Source organism: Rana temporaria, chromosome 7, assembly GCF_905171775.1.
Source record: "Rana temporaria chromosome 7, aRanTem1.1, whole genome shotgun sequence".
Lineage (NCBI taxonomy): Eukaryota > Metazoa > Chordata > Amphibia > Anura > Ranidae > Rana > Rana temporaria.
In genome coordinates, this window is record NC_053495.1 from 30,563,115 (window position 1) to 30,578,827 (window position 15,713).

Below are 15,713 nucleotides of genomic sequence, written 5' to 3' on the forward strand. Positions count from 1 at the left end.
GCACTGATGAGGCACTGACTGGCACCAATGGTGGGCATTGCTAGGTGGCAATGATGGGCATTGATAGGTGGTACTGATTGTCATTGACAGGGGGCACTGGCGGGCGGTAATTGTGTCCACTGATGAGGCAGAATTGACTCTTCCACTCTGGACCGAGGTCTCTCACTCAGAAGCCGGTGATCGGCTTTTTTTTCTCCTGACGCTGTCAGCGCGAGGAGAAAAAAAACGATTACTTAGCTTTGTTTTGATCACATGATCAGCTGTCATTGGCTGACAGCTGGTCACGTGCTAAGGGGCCGGAACCAGCCCCTTACTCGGATCCATGATCACCCGTGTCTCAGTGACTCTGAGCACCACGCGCGCCCTGCAGGGGGCGCGCACAAAGGGGAGGACATCTATTGACGTCCTCCCGGCAATTGGGGTCCGTGCTGTAGCCGTCATTCGACTATAGCGTGGGCACCTAGTGGTTAAAGACATGATTAGATCATGCTCCCCAAATGTATTATTTCGACAGATAAAAGATCTTTCATAGAAAGCACTGTTTCTATAAAAAGTAATTGGAGGACTGGACAGAGTCCAAGAATATTGGGAGTCTGTATTCCAAATCTGCTCCCATGTCACTGGTGTATCCTATCATAAATCTCCAGAAATAGCCTTACTGTTCATATATCCATTATTTTCTGCCACACAAATAATTATACCTAGACATTGGAATACAAGAGTTGCCTCCACGATTCAAGAGTGGGTAGCTGAAATTAACCAAATAAAAAGAATGGAGGAAATAACGGCAAGTAATCAATACGTTTATGGAAGTGTGGTCATCTTGGATCGAGTTTTTAAACTCAGACATCTTGAGATTATATTTGTGAAAATGAGCATGATTTGGATCTGATTGGGCTTGGTAGGCGAGGCACGGTGCGGTAGAGGGTCGGGAGCGGGCTTTCAAGAGGAATTTGTAGGTTTGTCTAGGTTTGTATATGTTTGTAGTTGTTTTTTTGTTTTTTGTTTTCTCTCTTTTTCTCTTTTTTCTACTTGTTTTCCTCTTTTTCTGTGTTTTGTGTTTGGGCAGATGTGTATCAGGAACACTTGACAGCACTAAGAAACTACTATAGAAGATTGGGTAAAAATTTCTAATTACCCTATATACTTGAGTATAAGCCGACCCGAGTATAAGCCGAGGTACCTAATTTTACCAAAAAAAATGGGGAAACTCATTGACTCGAGTATAAGCCTAGGGTGGGTAATGCAGCAGCTACTGTAAGTGGAAAAGAGGGTCAACAATGCCCATTGCAACATCACTGTGCCCATTGCAACCTCACTGTGCCCATTGTAACCTCACTGTGCCTGAGTCAGTGTACCTAAAATTTTCTTGACAGGCTGCGGGCATCCACTCATTGTTTAAAAGTCGCGGTCTCCTCCTGGTCCCTTCTGTGATAGGCGTTTCCCAGCAGACACAGTTCCCGCCTATCACAGATGTTCTCTCATCCTTGGAATCAATTTCCCAGCAGACACAGTGTTCAGTGTTCCGCCAATCACGGACGCATTTTCATCCTCGGACAAGAGGATGTCCGTGATTGGCGGAACACTAAACACCGTGTCTGCTGGGAAATTGAGTCCAAGGATTCCGCCAATCACGGACGTCCTCTTGTCCGAGGATGAAAGGACGTCCGTGATCGGCGGAACACTGAACACTGTGTCTTTTGGGAAATTGAGTCCAAGGATTCCGCCAATCACGGACGTCCTCTTGTCCGAGGATGAAAGGACGTCCGTGATCGGCGGAACACTGAACACTGTGTCTTTTGGGAAATTGAGTCCAAGGATTCCGCCAATCACGGACGTCCTCTTGTCCAAGCATGAGAGAACGTCCGTGATAGGCGGAACTGTGTCTGCTGGGAAACTTTTAAACAATGGACGCCCGCAGCCTGTCATGAATTTCAGGTACGCTGACTTGAGTATGAGCCGAGGGGGGTATTTTCAGCCTTAAAAAAAGGGCTAAAAAACTTGGCTTTTACTCGAGTATATGCAGTATTTAGGATCTTGTTATTCCTAGTTGCTTCTCTCTCTCTGTTTTGCATCCTTGTTTTTCTCTCTATCTAGCGGTCATGTAATAGAAAGTAAGATCTTGAGTTATGTCCTTGGAATAATCCAATCTCAGAATGGATATATATATACATGATTATGTTATCTATGTGTGGTGAGTGGAACCTAAGTGTAACTTTAAAAATATCAAATAAAATGTGATTAAACAAAAAAAATGTACTCTCTGCTGCCTAGAAGTGATTTGCAACCTTCTGTGCATGTACTGCTACAACCCATTAGGAAAAAAACAGTAAGGCCTCGTACACACGACCGGTTTTCTCTGCAAAAAACAGCAAGAAAACTGCTTCTTGACGAAATTCCCGTTCGTGTGTACGAGGCATTCAGGTTTCTCGTCAGGAAATCTGGCCAGAATCTCGACGAGAAAAAAAGAGAACCTGCTCTCTTTTTTCTCGTCAAGATTGTTGTCGGCCTGTTTCCTGACGAGAAACCCGAGAGTGTGTATACTTACCTGTCGCCGTGGAAACCCGCGCATGCTCGAAATGACTTTGACGCATGCGCGGTAGCTTCCACGGCATAGGTAGGGTGAAGCAAGATGGCGGTGACGGCATCGAATGTGACGAGCGCATGCTCGTCGTACGTGATGACGTCACCGCGTTCTTTTCTTTTAAGAGAACCGCGGTTCTTTTGAAACGAAAGTCTATACACTCGGGCGGCAAGAGTTTCTCGCCAAGAATATCGTCAAGGAAAACAACGGGTTTTCCCTGACGAGATTCTCGGTCGTGTGTACGAGGCCTGTGAGTGAGCATAGCCAGGGGTAGTTGTTTGTTTTTAATTTGAAGATCTCCATTTATGTTTTGCTGTTGCTATACATTTTTCTTGCAGAAATGAGACCATGAAAAACATGAAAAATATTTGCTTTAGTCATTATTAGCAGATTTTTAACGGCACTAACATAAAATGTTTGCTTACCTGTGCCAGGGCTTTGCGAGGGCTGATGGGGTCACAATCTGTGGCTTGGATGGTCATAGTGTATGAAGGTTTTATCTCATAATCAGGGTTGGTCACTAGCTGTATGATTCCTGATGTGGGGTTTATCCAGAATCTATGAATTATGTCTGAGTTCCCATCTCGTATACTATAGGTTATACACTCTGGTCGATCTCTGTCTGTAGCAGTCACTTGCCCTAGTACAGTGTCCTCTTTTAATAAAAGAATACCATTAGATTAGTGATTTCTGTTCCCTTAAGGGTACGTAAATATAGACACTGGTGCGGCTATTGAGAAATATATTCAATTGAAAACGTTTGTCCCCTAAATTCAGCTTCAGAGAGACCCTTGCATTCCACTTGCCCATCCAACCAAAGGCCCGTACACACGATCGGATATTACGACAACATCTGTGCGATGGACGTGTTTTGTCAGATAATCCGACCGTCTGTATGCTCCATAGGACAATTGTTGTCGGAATAAAGCCTTGTACACACTGTCGACATCCGACAAACTTTCCCTTGGATTTTTGTCCGAAGTGAGTCACACCCATAGCATACACACGCTTGGACATTTCTGCAAACTTTTCTAAAACTTTCCCAATATCACATGTTTTTTCTGCTCTTTTATGCTCTTTACCGCCACCCTTTGGTTAACTTCTGCTATTGTTGGTTGATTTTCACATTGGTTCTGATCATGCGTATTTGCACTTTGTACAAAAGTCAGATAGCTTGCTGTACACACGGTCGGACTAGGCACCATCGGACTTTTGTTGTCGAAAAGTTTGTCCGTTTGCAGATCAAACTTTTTGTCCGATGAAACCCGAAAAAGTTGGTCCGATGGAGCGTACACACGATCGGACAAATTTAAAAACTTGTTGATTTTGAAGTTTGTTGGCCGAATGTCAGACGACCGCCATAATGTCGCAGTACCGAAAAAAATCGCTGATCGCCGCCATTACTAGTAAAAAAAAAAATATGAATAAAAATGCCATAAAAATACCCCCTATTTTGTAAACGCTATAACTTTTGCGCAAACCAATCAATAAACGCTTATTGCGATTTTTTTTAATGAAAAATATGTAGAAGAATACTAAACTGAGGGAAAAAATCATTTTTTTATATATTTTTGGGGGATATTTATTACAGCAAAATATTCATTTTTTTCAAAATTGTCGCTCTATTTTTGTTTATAGCGCAAAAAACTAAAAACCGCAGAGGTGATCAAATACCACCAAAAGAAAGCTCTATTTGTGGGAAAAAAAGGACGCCAATTTTGTTTGGGAGCCACGTCGCACGACCGCGCAATTGTCAGTTAAAGCGACGCAGTGCCGAATCGCAAAAAGTACTCTGGTCTTTGACCAGCAATATGGTCCGGGGGTTAAGTGGTTAAAATCATTACAATTTCTCTTTAGGTAATAGGATTTAGAAGGTTACATGCTACTTTAAACTATGGTGCAGGGTAAGTAGCAAGTGCTCAGTAGTATCCTGGTTCCCACATGCCTTATCAACATCTTTTCCAACATATTGAGTTGGTCCACCCTTTGCACCTATAACATCCTTGTCATATACTATATGAGGCGATACCTTTTGCTGTTTCCTGCACAGTGAAGTTATATGTGGTTGGGTTGAATTCTGGATCAAAATTGTTCACCGGAGTTACAGAGACGATAATTGTTGCAGTTACTGAAACAAAAATGCCATATCTCAGATTAATCACAATGACGGCTAGGATTACAATGTATTTAATCAATTTCCAGACAGGCATATCAAATATGCACACAGAAGCCAAATAGCTGTGCTGAGTCTTCAGTTTCTTTGAGGGAACAGCATATATTGCAAAGGGAAGAAGGCCTGAAATGCTCATCATTCCTGAAGATATGCGTCTCCAGGCTCTAGGATGGCCTAGTCATCTTATTACATAATCTTTGCTGTACAGAGCCAATTTGAATTCTCAAAAAGTAGGAGATGGGGCAGCTCAGGACGTGCTTAGTTTGCGTTATTTGTCCACTACTATTTGCTTGAAACAGCATAAAAAAGGCTTTAGTATTTGGTAAGAGATAGCATGGAGCTCTGAATCCTACTAAAAATTATACCCTTACAGGGGTTGTAAAGGTTTGTTTTTTATTTTCTAAATAGGGTCACTAAAGGAAAAAAAAATTGCCTAAAATTCATGTCTGCAAGGTAGACAGACAGAATAGTGTAACGATTCTGTTAAAAAACGAGTAAATACCTATTAAATTCCTTCATCTATATCACCTCCGGCATTCTAGTTTCTGTTCTCTCATTCACTTCCTGGTTTGCGGCGCTCGTTCATATAAGAACTACATTTCCCAGTATGCATTGCGGCACGCCCAGTAATTCACACCTCCTTGAAGTCTCTAACACGTAGAGAGCGTCCTGCCGCACTGATATAGTTCCCAGGAGGGGGCGAGCACATCACTGACCACCGCAGTAAAGCCTCCCTTCACGGTGGTCAGTAAAATCAGACAAGCAGGAAGTGAAGAATAGAGAAGAAATAGAGCAACTTCTGAGCAAAAACGAACAATGAGGAAGTGAAAAGAGGAATGTCTGCAGGTAAAGGATGCTTATTATGGAAACATTTTTTTTCCTTTACAACCCCTTTAAGGGAGCGGTATCACAATCACAACTGGTGTGATGGAAGATTTATTTGAAGAAGATTGTGTTGATTGTTTGAGTTTAATCACTAGAATACACACAACAATTTGGGATTCTGGATTTCTTTCAAACCACTGTTTGTTACATCGGATGAACGTTTACATATTTTAGATTATTTGTTACTGTATATGCAATATTTGTTCATTGTCGCGTGGTGATTTATTTGCATATCATCTATCTGTCACTTTTGTATATATTATGTACACAGCGCTACTATTTTTTTAATTTAAAATACATCACACTTTTTTTTAAGTAGCAGCTTTAGGTTTATTTTTTACACCGCAGAGGTGAATTAAAAAGTTAGGGGAGCGTGTAACTTTTTGATCAACATTTACATAGTGTATAAAGAGTCTAGTAAAAATAAAAAGGACAAACTAACCTGTATGGGTTGAATCAGATGAGTCTGAAACTGATACCATTATCTCATATGTTGTCACTGGATCAGTATCATACACCAAATTTTCATTTACCTAAAACACCATAAAGGAAATGTATTGTATATAATAAGTCACCCACAACAGCCAACAGAATTCATCTTTAAAGGGGTTGTAAACCTTTGTGTATTTTCACCTTAATGCATCCTATGCATTAAGGTGAAAAAACGCCTTGCAGTGTCCGACCCTCCAGCCCCCCCTGTTTTGCTTACCTAAAGCCCGAGGGCCGGATTCAGATAGGTTAGCGGATCTTTAGAACTGATTTACGATCCGCCGGCGGAAGTTTTTGAGGCAAGTGCTTAATTCAGAAAGCACTTACCTCAAAACTTGCGGTGGCGTATCGTAAATCCCCCGGCGTAATTCAAATTCCGTGGCTAGGGGGCATCTACAATTTAAATCAGGCGCGTCCCCGCGCCGATCGAACAGTGCATGCGCCGTCCACGAATTTTCCCAGCGTGCATTGCTCCAAATGACGTCGCTAGGATGTAATTGGTTTCGGCGTGAGCGTAACTTGCGTCCAGCTCTTTTCTGAATCGACTTACGCAAACGACGTACAAATTCAAAACTCGGCATGGGAACGACGGCCATACTTAACATAGGATACCCCTCACATAGCAGGGGTAACTATACGCCGGAAAAAGCCGAACGCAAGCGACGTAAAAAAAAAGCAACGGGCGGGCGTTCGCTTCTGAATCGGCGGAAATACTCATTTGCATATTCGTCGCGTGTAAAAAACGGAACGCCACTTAGCGGCCGGCCTGGAATTGCAGCCTAAGATCCGACGGTGTAAGTCACTTACACCTGTCGGATCTTAGGAAGATCTATGCGAAACCTGATTCTATGAATCAGCCGCATAGATCCGACCGACGGAACTCAGAGATACAACGGCGTTTTAGGAGATACGCCGTCGTATCTCTATCTGAATCCGGGCCCGAATTTCTGTGGGCGCGATCCTGTATCGCTCTCTCCTAGGCTTCTCGGCACTTCATTGGATAGATTGATAGCAGCGCAGCCATTGGCTCCCGCTGCTGTCAAACAAATCCAATTACGCAGCCGTGAAGGGCGGGGCCGAGTCATACACTCGGCGGCTTTGGATGCCGAGTGTATGAGACGGGAGCCTGCCTGCAAGGTAACCCCTTCAGGAGAGAGCTTCCCAGAGGAGGTAATCTATTGCAGGGAGGAGCCGTCAGAACCACCGTGGGACCCCAGAAGAGGAGGTTTGGGGCCACTCTGTGAAAAACAAGCTGCACAGTGGAGGTAAGTATGACATGTTTGTTAATTGAAAAAAATAAAAAAAGGAACCTTTATAACCACTTTAAGTTATATAACTAAAAGGAAAACCAAAGGGAAATTTGATTGGCTATTATGGGTAACTGCACTTTGCTCATGGCCATTGCTCATGTTTTATAATCCGTCAGCCACTTTTTTTTTTATTTGGCATAGTGGAGAAGTTCAAAAAACCTATGTCAGCCTTTCATTGCTGTGTCCTTTTTTTGGGAGATATTCCATCACCTCCCTTTCTGTTTGATGGATGAGAAGAAGGAAGTCAGAGCGAGTGGCAGGATCAACAGGCAATTTCCGTAAAAGAATAGTTATATTTAAAAAAAGTTATATATAAATGATAAAAATTGGTAGCTAAGTGTTAATCTTTTTTGGTGATAGGGGGCGTTACAACCACTTTATTTAGCAGAAATAAGAATTAACAAAATCCTACTATTCATAGCATTGATCTGTAAAATATTTGTGACATATCTGGTTGAAAGAAGTACAGAATCACCTTTATAACATTTGGGTTGCCGGTTTGTTGAAATAATTTGTCTGGTCCAATTGGGCCGTTGCTGGGAAGGTATTTCAAGGGATTTGGAGGTACATCCGGGTCGTGGCAATTCAATGTTGCAACAACTGTGTCTTTTCTAATAGGCTCTGCATTCGTAAAACTATAAAAACAGATACAATAAGATACTGAACAATCATATCACAAAATACTGTGAACACCAGGGCTTACTATGACGTTTGGTACTCGAACAGATGTCCCAACTCCCAACGGAAATTTTTCCCCTCACCTCCTGTACCAGGGATAGCCAAAAGATTTTGCATTGCCTCCTAAATTCTATTATAGTAACAATGATCCCCAGAAACAATTAGAGAAAATTAATTTCTCCAGTAGGGACAGAGACATCAATAAAAACGAAAAAGGCTGCTCAGATTGGCTTTGAGAGTCAGAGAGGTGCGGGCAGGGCCGGTGCAAGGATTTTTGCCAACTTAGGTGAAGGTGCATTTTGACGCCCCCCGGCGTGCACGCACGCACAGGGCACAACACATCAGGGTACAGTGCACATCAGAGCACAGCACATTAGGGCACATGAGGGCACAGTGAACATAAGAGCATAGCACATCAGGGTACAGCACACCTGTCCACATCAGGGTAAAGGGCACAGCACATCGGGGCACAGGTCACAGTACATCAGGGCACAGCACATCAGGGCACACGACATTGAGGCACAGCGGACTGGGGCACAGGACATCAGGGCACGGGACATCAGGACACATGGCACATCAGGGCACGGGGCACTTGGCGCACATCAGGGCATATTGGCGCACATCGGGGCATATTGGAGCACATTGGGGCATATTGGAGCACATTCTGGCACAGAATTTACCTGGCAGCCAGTATGCAGAAGCATCTGTGATAAGTTCTCTCTCATGTCACGCTGCTCCGGCAGCCTCTCCTCTCTTCTCGTCCATCCCAGATGATGTCACAAGCAAATGGGGATGGACGAGAAGAGAGGAGGGGCCGCAGGGGCAGCGTGACATGAGAGAGAACCTATCACACACACTGCCAGTGTGGCTGCAGCGCTCCCCTCCCTCCCTCCTCCTCTACACTTCACACACAGCAGGCAACTACCGCTGTGTGTATCGAAGCATAGTGTGAAAACTTTGGCTGCGCTGAGATAAAAGTTCCGCCCTCCTCCTAGATCAGCTTGTGTGATAGACGCATTGTTCTGCCTATCACACGAGCTGATCTAGGAGTGGGTGGGACTTTTCTCACAGTGCGGCCAAAATTAACACACTAAGCTCCAATACACACAGCGGGAGATGCCTGCTGTGTGTAATCCTGGGACTCACAGAGACGAGAAAGACACTGACACAGTGACACTGTCAATTTTCCGCCCTGTTCCCTGGCGCCGTAAGGCAAGTGCCCATGTTGCCTTGCGCTAGCGCCGGCCCTGGGTGCGGGCTGATGATGTTACAGCCTCTGCCAATCTGAGCAGGCTTTGTATTCATTTATAGAATAAATAACTCAACGAAAAATACGGTAGACTGTGCACTTTGCAAAGTACAGTCACACTCTGCAAGTGCGGTTGCTCCAGAGCTCAGTAAATGAGGTAAAGCTTCACTTTGCAAAGAATACCCAGCAATCATATGCAAGGCAAATGAAAAGAAAATGCATTTTTGCTTGCATATGATTGGATGATGGAAGTCAGTAGATCATTTGCTCATTGTCTAAGCTCTGTAGAAACTGCTCTTGCAGAGCGCAACTGTACTTTGCAAAGTGCACAGTCTATTTGCCTTTAGTAAATCAACCCCAAAGCATTCATTGGTGATTTAAGTGATAATACAGGAAGATGTGAGATTTAAAAGGGGTTGTAAAGGTAAATGTTTTTTCACCTTAATGCATCCTATGCATTAAGGTGAAAAAACATTCGACGGTACCGCCCCCCCCCCGAACCCCCGTTTTACTTACCTGACCCCTCGAAAGTCCCGCACGCGTCCACGTGATCCTCTTTGGTTCCCAGCCTGGCCGTTGATTGGCTAGGCTGGACGGATTGATAGCAGCGCAGCGATTGGCTGGCGCTGCTGTCAATCACAGCAGATGACGCGGCGTGCCGGGGGGCGGGGTCGAGTGATACAGTCGGCGGCTATGCCCGCCGCTGTATCACGGGAGCGCGCTCACAAAAGCTTTCCACTATGCAAGCGAGCTGGTGGAAGGTGGAAGGCTTTTGCGAGGAGGAGCCGAGCCAGCCACCGAGGGACCCCAGAAGACAGGATTCGGGGACACTCTTTCCAAACGAGCTGCACAGTGGAGGTAAGTATAACATGTTTGTTATTTAAAAAAAAAAAAAGTTTGCCTTTAGTGACCCTTTAAACAGAATCTCACGCCAAAATATACGTTTTTTGGCATTTAAAAGAGTAGATAAGGGCTAGACCTTTTTCTTTTTTGTCACCCTGGTTTTTCTCTCTTCTTGTTGTGTCACTAAGACAGATAGGGTTTGGTTTACTAAAGGCAAATATCATGTGCAAGGAAAATTTAAAAAAATGAATTTTTGCTTGCACATGATTGGATGATGGAAGTCAGCAGCATTTGCTAAGCACTGAAGCAGCTCCACTTGCACTTTTCAAAGTTCACAGTCTATTTGCCTTTAGTAAATCAACCCCAAAGTGAGGGGGAAATCTCAATAAGGACAAAAAAACAGCAACAGACATCTGACAGAGGGTATAACCTTTCTCTAATCTATGTAAAGGAAATACAGAGCCAGGGTGACTGAGCACTTCTAAAACTTTGGGTTTGGAAAAATTCAATTATACATACTAGATATTTCTAATATTATGAGCGATATTTCCATTAATATGACTGTATAGATCTTACATAAGAATAGTTCTCACCTGTACAAATACGGATCACAGAATGGAGGGTTGTCATTAATCGGGAGGATAGTTGCCGTGACTAATATTGATGCACATTTATTGTCCCGGTCGCAAACTTTCACAGTATAGGACTGAATGCTGACAAACCCAAAAGCCTCACTGTCCATGATGGATATTATGATCACAGTTCCTGTCTCTGTTGAAAAGAAATGACTTGTTTCTTTCTTTCAACATAATTGTGATCTATCATCAAAGCCCAATAAACTTTTAGTTTTAATCAGCCAAATACATTCCTGGTGCATCAAAACAAAAAGTGTTCAAAGTATTACAGATCATTTTCATAGAAGCATCACCGCCCTGAGTAGAAAAGTCTGTTCCTTGCCAGTGTACTGATCCTTGCTCCTTGTTTGGAAGCAGCTGTCCCTCTGCAGAGGTCTGGCACGCCCCCTGCTGAGTCAAAGCGAGAACACGTCAATCAGTGGGAAGCATAAGCTCTGCTGTTTAAACTTGTTGTCTGAGCGGATGGGGTAGGAGAGAGAAGAGAGCGGAGGGAAGAGAGAGAGGGGAGGAGGAGGCAAGGGAATGGGAGTGGAGGTGGAGAGACTGTCTTGGTTTTTTGTTTTGTTTTTGTTTTTTTGTTTAACTATTCTAAGATTAAACCGATACTCTCGGTTTATTTCTTTCTTGGGGGGAGGCAGGGCTCAAGTCCTGCGGGAACGCGTGGGAACGGAGTTCCTGCACTTTTTTCACAGCAGGAACTCAGTTCCCTTTACAGGACTAGAGCAGCCGAGCCGCCCGAGCCAATCCTTCACTAATCGGCGATGCCCAGCTCAAATCACTATCAGTGGCAGGCGAACCTAAGTAATCCTTTATGTTACTGGCCGCTTCCTGTATGGATTCATCAGGTAGTGTGCGGGTATTCCGTCACTTCCTCGTTGCCGCAATGTCTCCTGGGAGCTTTTGACATTGTTCCCAGGAGACATTGCAGAGGTCTGCCGCGAGTTATCGCGGGATTAAGAAAAAACATGCGATTTAGTAATTATGCATATGAGCGTATCATTTTTTTTTTTTTTGGGCGGGGGAGTGGATCTTGGGTGGGAGTTCCCACACTTTTTCCCCCAGGACTTGACCCCTGGGGGGAGGGAACGATGAACTGGAATTTTTTGGTTGGAAGGAAAGCTAAATCATAAGGATAGAATTAAAGGGTTTGGAAAGGTAAAAGTTTTTTTACCTTAATGCATCCCGAGCGCTGTCTCCTGGGAGTGCGTGTTGATCCTCCCAGGAGACGCTCTGTGCTGTAATACCGCGTTATCTCGCAGGTCACGTGATTTGGCAATTGGGTCATGTGAGTCGGCAAGCTGGTCATGTGACGTGGGCGGCTACTAATTCTCCATTTTAGGTAGGGGAGCATTCACCGTATCCCGGAAGACTATCCTGTGGGCTTCAGAGTGCCCACAGTTAAGATGGAAACGTCCATCGCTGGATTTTATAAAATATAGTTTGCGGGATAAAACGGATCCAGCCGGCTAAACGATTGGGACACACGGGTTGCCGAGTACAAAAGGTAAGAGCGCTAGAACGATCCAAAAAAAAAAACCTGAAAACCCGCGGAACAAAAATCCACTTTCTGTCACTAGATCCAGCATACTGCTGACATCTGCAGTATGCTGGATTTTTTTTTCCGTACTTATCATTTTAGCCGTATTTCTGTTCCTGCACCGAGCGGCGTATCCTTCCGGGTATAGGCGTTCCTAAGTAAAGCGCAGTTGATTGACGGGCTTGGATAGCGCGTTACACCTTCCGGAAATAGCCGGCGCAGGCGCCGTATAGCGCCGTAAGCAGCCGAGAGTCACGTCGGCTATTTCCGGATGGCGTGACGCGCTGTCCAAGCCCGTCAATCAACTGCGCTTGATTTAGGAACGCCCATTCCCCCGAAGGATTCCCCGCTCAGAGCCGGAGAAGAAATACGGCTAAAACGCTAAGTACAAAAAAAAAAAAAAAATCCAGCATACTGCAGATGTCAGCAGTATGCTGGATCTAGTGACAGAAAGTGGATTTTTGGGTGAACCTCCGCTTTAAGCAGCTGGATCTTATTGGTCCTTATTTATCTAGTGTTTGTCTATGTTACCTCCACAGCTAGGAAAGAGCGAAATTGGGAGTTTTCACTTTGCCAAAACTTCGGGGCAAATTTGGGTAAATCAGAAAAATGCATTGGAGCCAATAGGGAAGCTGAAATAGTGTATCTATGGCCACACTTTTTCAAGTTTGGGTAGGATTTTGAAGGGTTAACACCGTTTTACTGCCGCCTTTTAAATTTACCCTATAGGACATAGATGGTAAAACACATGACAGGGATAGAGTAAGGGATGGTTATAGCCCCTGTTAAAAAAAAAATTGCCATCCGTTTCTTCCCATTCATTTCCTGTCCCATAGCCATAGCTATAGCCCCCCCCCCCCCCCAAGGCCCTCAGAACTAGTGTCCCCACTTTCAGGGCAGGTTTTAAACAGGAAGGGGTGTGACCTTGACAGGAAGGGGTGTGATCTTGACAGGAAGGGGTGGATGATATTTAAATTAGGGGTTGCACGAGTTTAGTCAGACCTAGGGCAGCACAAAAGTGTCCGATATGTCCGTCATAATGTCACAGTCGCGATAAAAATCGCTGATCACCACTATTACTAGTAAAAAAAATATTAATAAAAATGCCATAAAACTATCCCCTATTTTGTAGACACTATAACTTTTGCGCAAACCAATCAATAAACGCTTATTTTTATTTGCAAAAAATATGTAGAAGAATACGTGTCGGCCTAAATTGAGGAAAACAAATGTTTTTTTATATATTTTTGGGGAATATTTATTATAGCAAAAAGTAAAAAATATAGTTTTTTTCCCCAAATTTTCGCTCCATTTTTGTTTATAGCGCAAAAAAAAAAACGCAGAGGTGATCAAATACCACCAATTTTTGTGGGGAAAAAAGACACCAATTTTGTTTGGGAGCCATGTCGCATGACTGCGCAATTGTCAGGTAAAGCAACAAAGTGCAGAATCCCAAAAAGTGGCCTGGTCCTAGCTACAAAATGGTCTGGGGCTTAAGGGCCAGATTCACAGAGGAAGTACGCCGGCGTATCTACTGATACGCCGGTGTACTTTCAAATTTCCCGCGTCGTATCTTTAGTTTGAATTCTCAAACCAAGATACGATGGCATTTGGGTTAGATCCAACAGGTGTACGGCTTTGTACGCCTTCGGATCTTAGATGCAATACTTTGGCGCCCGCTGGGTGGAGTTTGCGTCGTTTTCAGCGTCGGGTATGCAAATTAGCTATTTCCGTCGATCCACGAACGTACGCGTGGGCGTCGCATTCTCTTATATCGTCTGTAGTCGGCTTTTTCCGGCGTAAAGTTAAAGCTGCTATTTTGTGGCGTATAGATAGACTTGCCATGTTAAAGTATGGCAGTCGTTCCCGCGTCTAAATTTGAATTTTTTATTTTTTTGCGTAAGTCGTCTGTGAATAGGAATGCAAAAAGATACTTGGTGGGCACACCCAAAAAATGCTATACATCTAAGCTGGTGCTGCTATAAGACCAAATACAGTACAAAACAGATTATAGCGCACACATGCAAAAATGACATTTATCCTGCAACGTATTTTTGAATATGTTCAGGTGTTTTTAACTAGCCTTGCAGGATAAATGTCATTTTTGCATGTGTGCGCTATAATCTGTTTTGTACTGTGAATAGGAATGGACGTAAGTCACGTCGAAGTTCTAAAGATGACGTTGTTGCGACATAATTTCACGCAAAGCACGGCGGGAAATTTAGATACGGAGCATGCGCAGTACGATCGGCGCGGGAACGCGCCTAATTTAAACGATCCATGCCCCCTACCCGGATCATTTGAATTAGGCGGGCTTGCGCCGGGGAATTTACGCTACGCCGCCGCAACTTTACAGGCAAGTGCTTTGTGAATCAAGCACTTGCCCGTAAAACTTGCGGCGGCGTAACGTAAATGCGATACGTTACGCCGCCGCAGATGTACCTGAATCTGCCCCTAAGTGTTTAAGAAAATTTTGCCAAAACAATTCATGGGAAATTTCAACCAAATTCAACAGCCAATGAATGAAGCCAATAAACTGACTGATTTGCGATTGTACAATTCCAGGGAATTTCAGAGACTTTGGAAAAATGATGTCCAGAATTTTTTGATCGTCTCAAACTGGTTGTAATCATAATCATAGGACCAGAAAACCAAGCAAAATGTGTATTCCAGTACCTTTGTGAATGGTGAAATATGGATTTCCAGGGTCCAAATAAAATGTGAGATCATTCATTAAATCAGCATCAAAGCCATTGCAAGTGTTAACTGTTGTTCCGATAGGAAGTTCCTCAATCAGCTGAATATTAGCTCTGCTTCCAGATCGCTCTGTCTTTGTGCTGCTGGTACTGTTTTCAGTGATACTGGAAAAGCTGTGTAATGAAGATAATATATTTATACTGCATATCAAAGTGGTAAACGCAGCAATTCTACTTCTGATACACCTGGAAGAAAAACCTACCACCTCGTGGGAAATCGTGTGCTAGTTAAATGATATCTTCCAGATAAAATACAAATTTCTCTACAATGAATTGCTTCCCCTCTCCCTCTATGGGTTTTTTAAGATTAATTCTGCCCAATGTTAATTAAAGTGGAGTTCCACCCATAAATATAACATTACATCAGTAGTTTTAAAAAAATGTCATTAGTCCTTTAAGAATTTTTTTTTTTTTTAGATGCCTTCAAAGTGTTGTTGCTAGGCAGAATAGTTAATCTTCCCTCTTCCTGCACCTAGGTGCTTAAGCTTCCTAACCTACACCGCACAGACTCCTGGGAATGTAGTGGGTGTAACTTTCCAGGAGTCTGTGCACTCCCCAGTCTCGAAGAATCATG

The 15,713-nt window shown here is 43.6% G+C and overlaps 1 protein-coding gene across 1 annotated transcript in view; it reads right to left on the reverse strand.

Annotated features, from left to right (window-relative positions):
* Positions 1 to 15,713, reverse strand: part of LOC120945194 (cadherin-related family member 3-like) — an 84,755-nt gene that overhangs the window by 23,743 nt on the left and 45,299 nt on the right. The window contains exons 7-12 of the mRNA XM_040359169.1: positions 15,060 to 15,253; positions 10,805 to 10,982; positions 7,917 to 8,076; positions 6,085 to 6,175; positions 4,614 to 4,712; positions 3,010 to 3,239 (exon numbers count right to left, since the gene is read on the reverse strand). Coding sequence (XP_040215103.1) covers positions 3,010 to 3,239; positions 4,614 to 4,712; positions 6,085 to 6,175; positions 7,917 to 8,076; positions 10,805 to 10,982; positions 15,060 to 15,253 — 952 coding nt within the window. The remainder of the gene's footprint in view (positions 1 to 3,009; positions 3,240 to 4,613; positions 4,713 to 6,084; positions 6,176 to 7,916; positions 8,077 to 10,804; positions 10,983 to 15,059; positions 15,254 to 15,713) is intronic.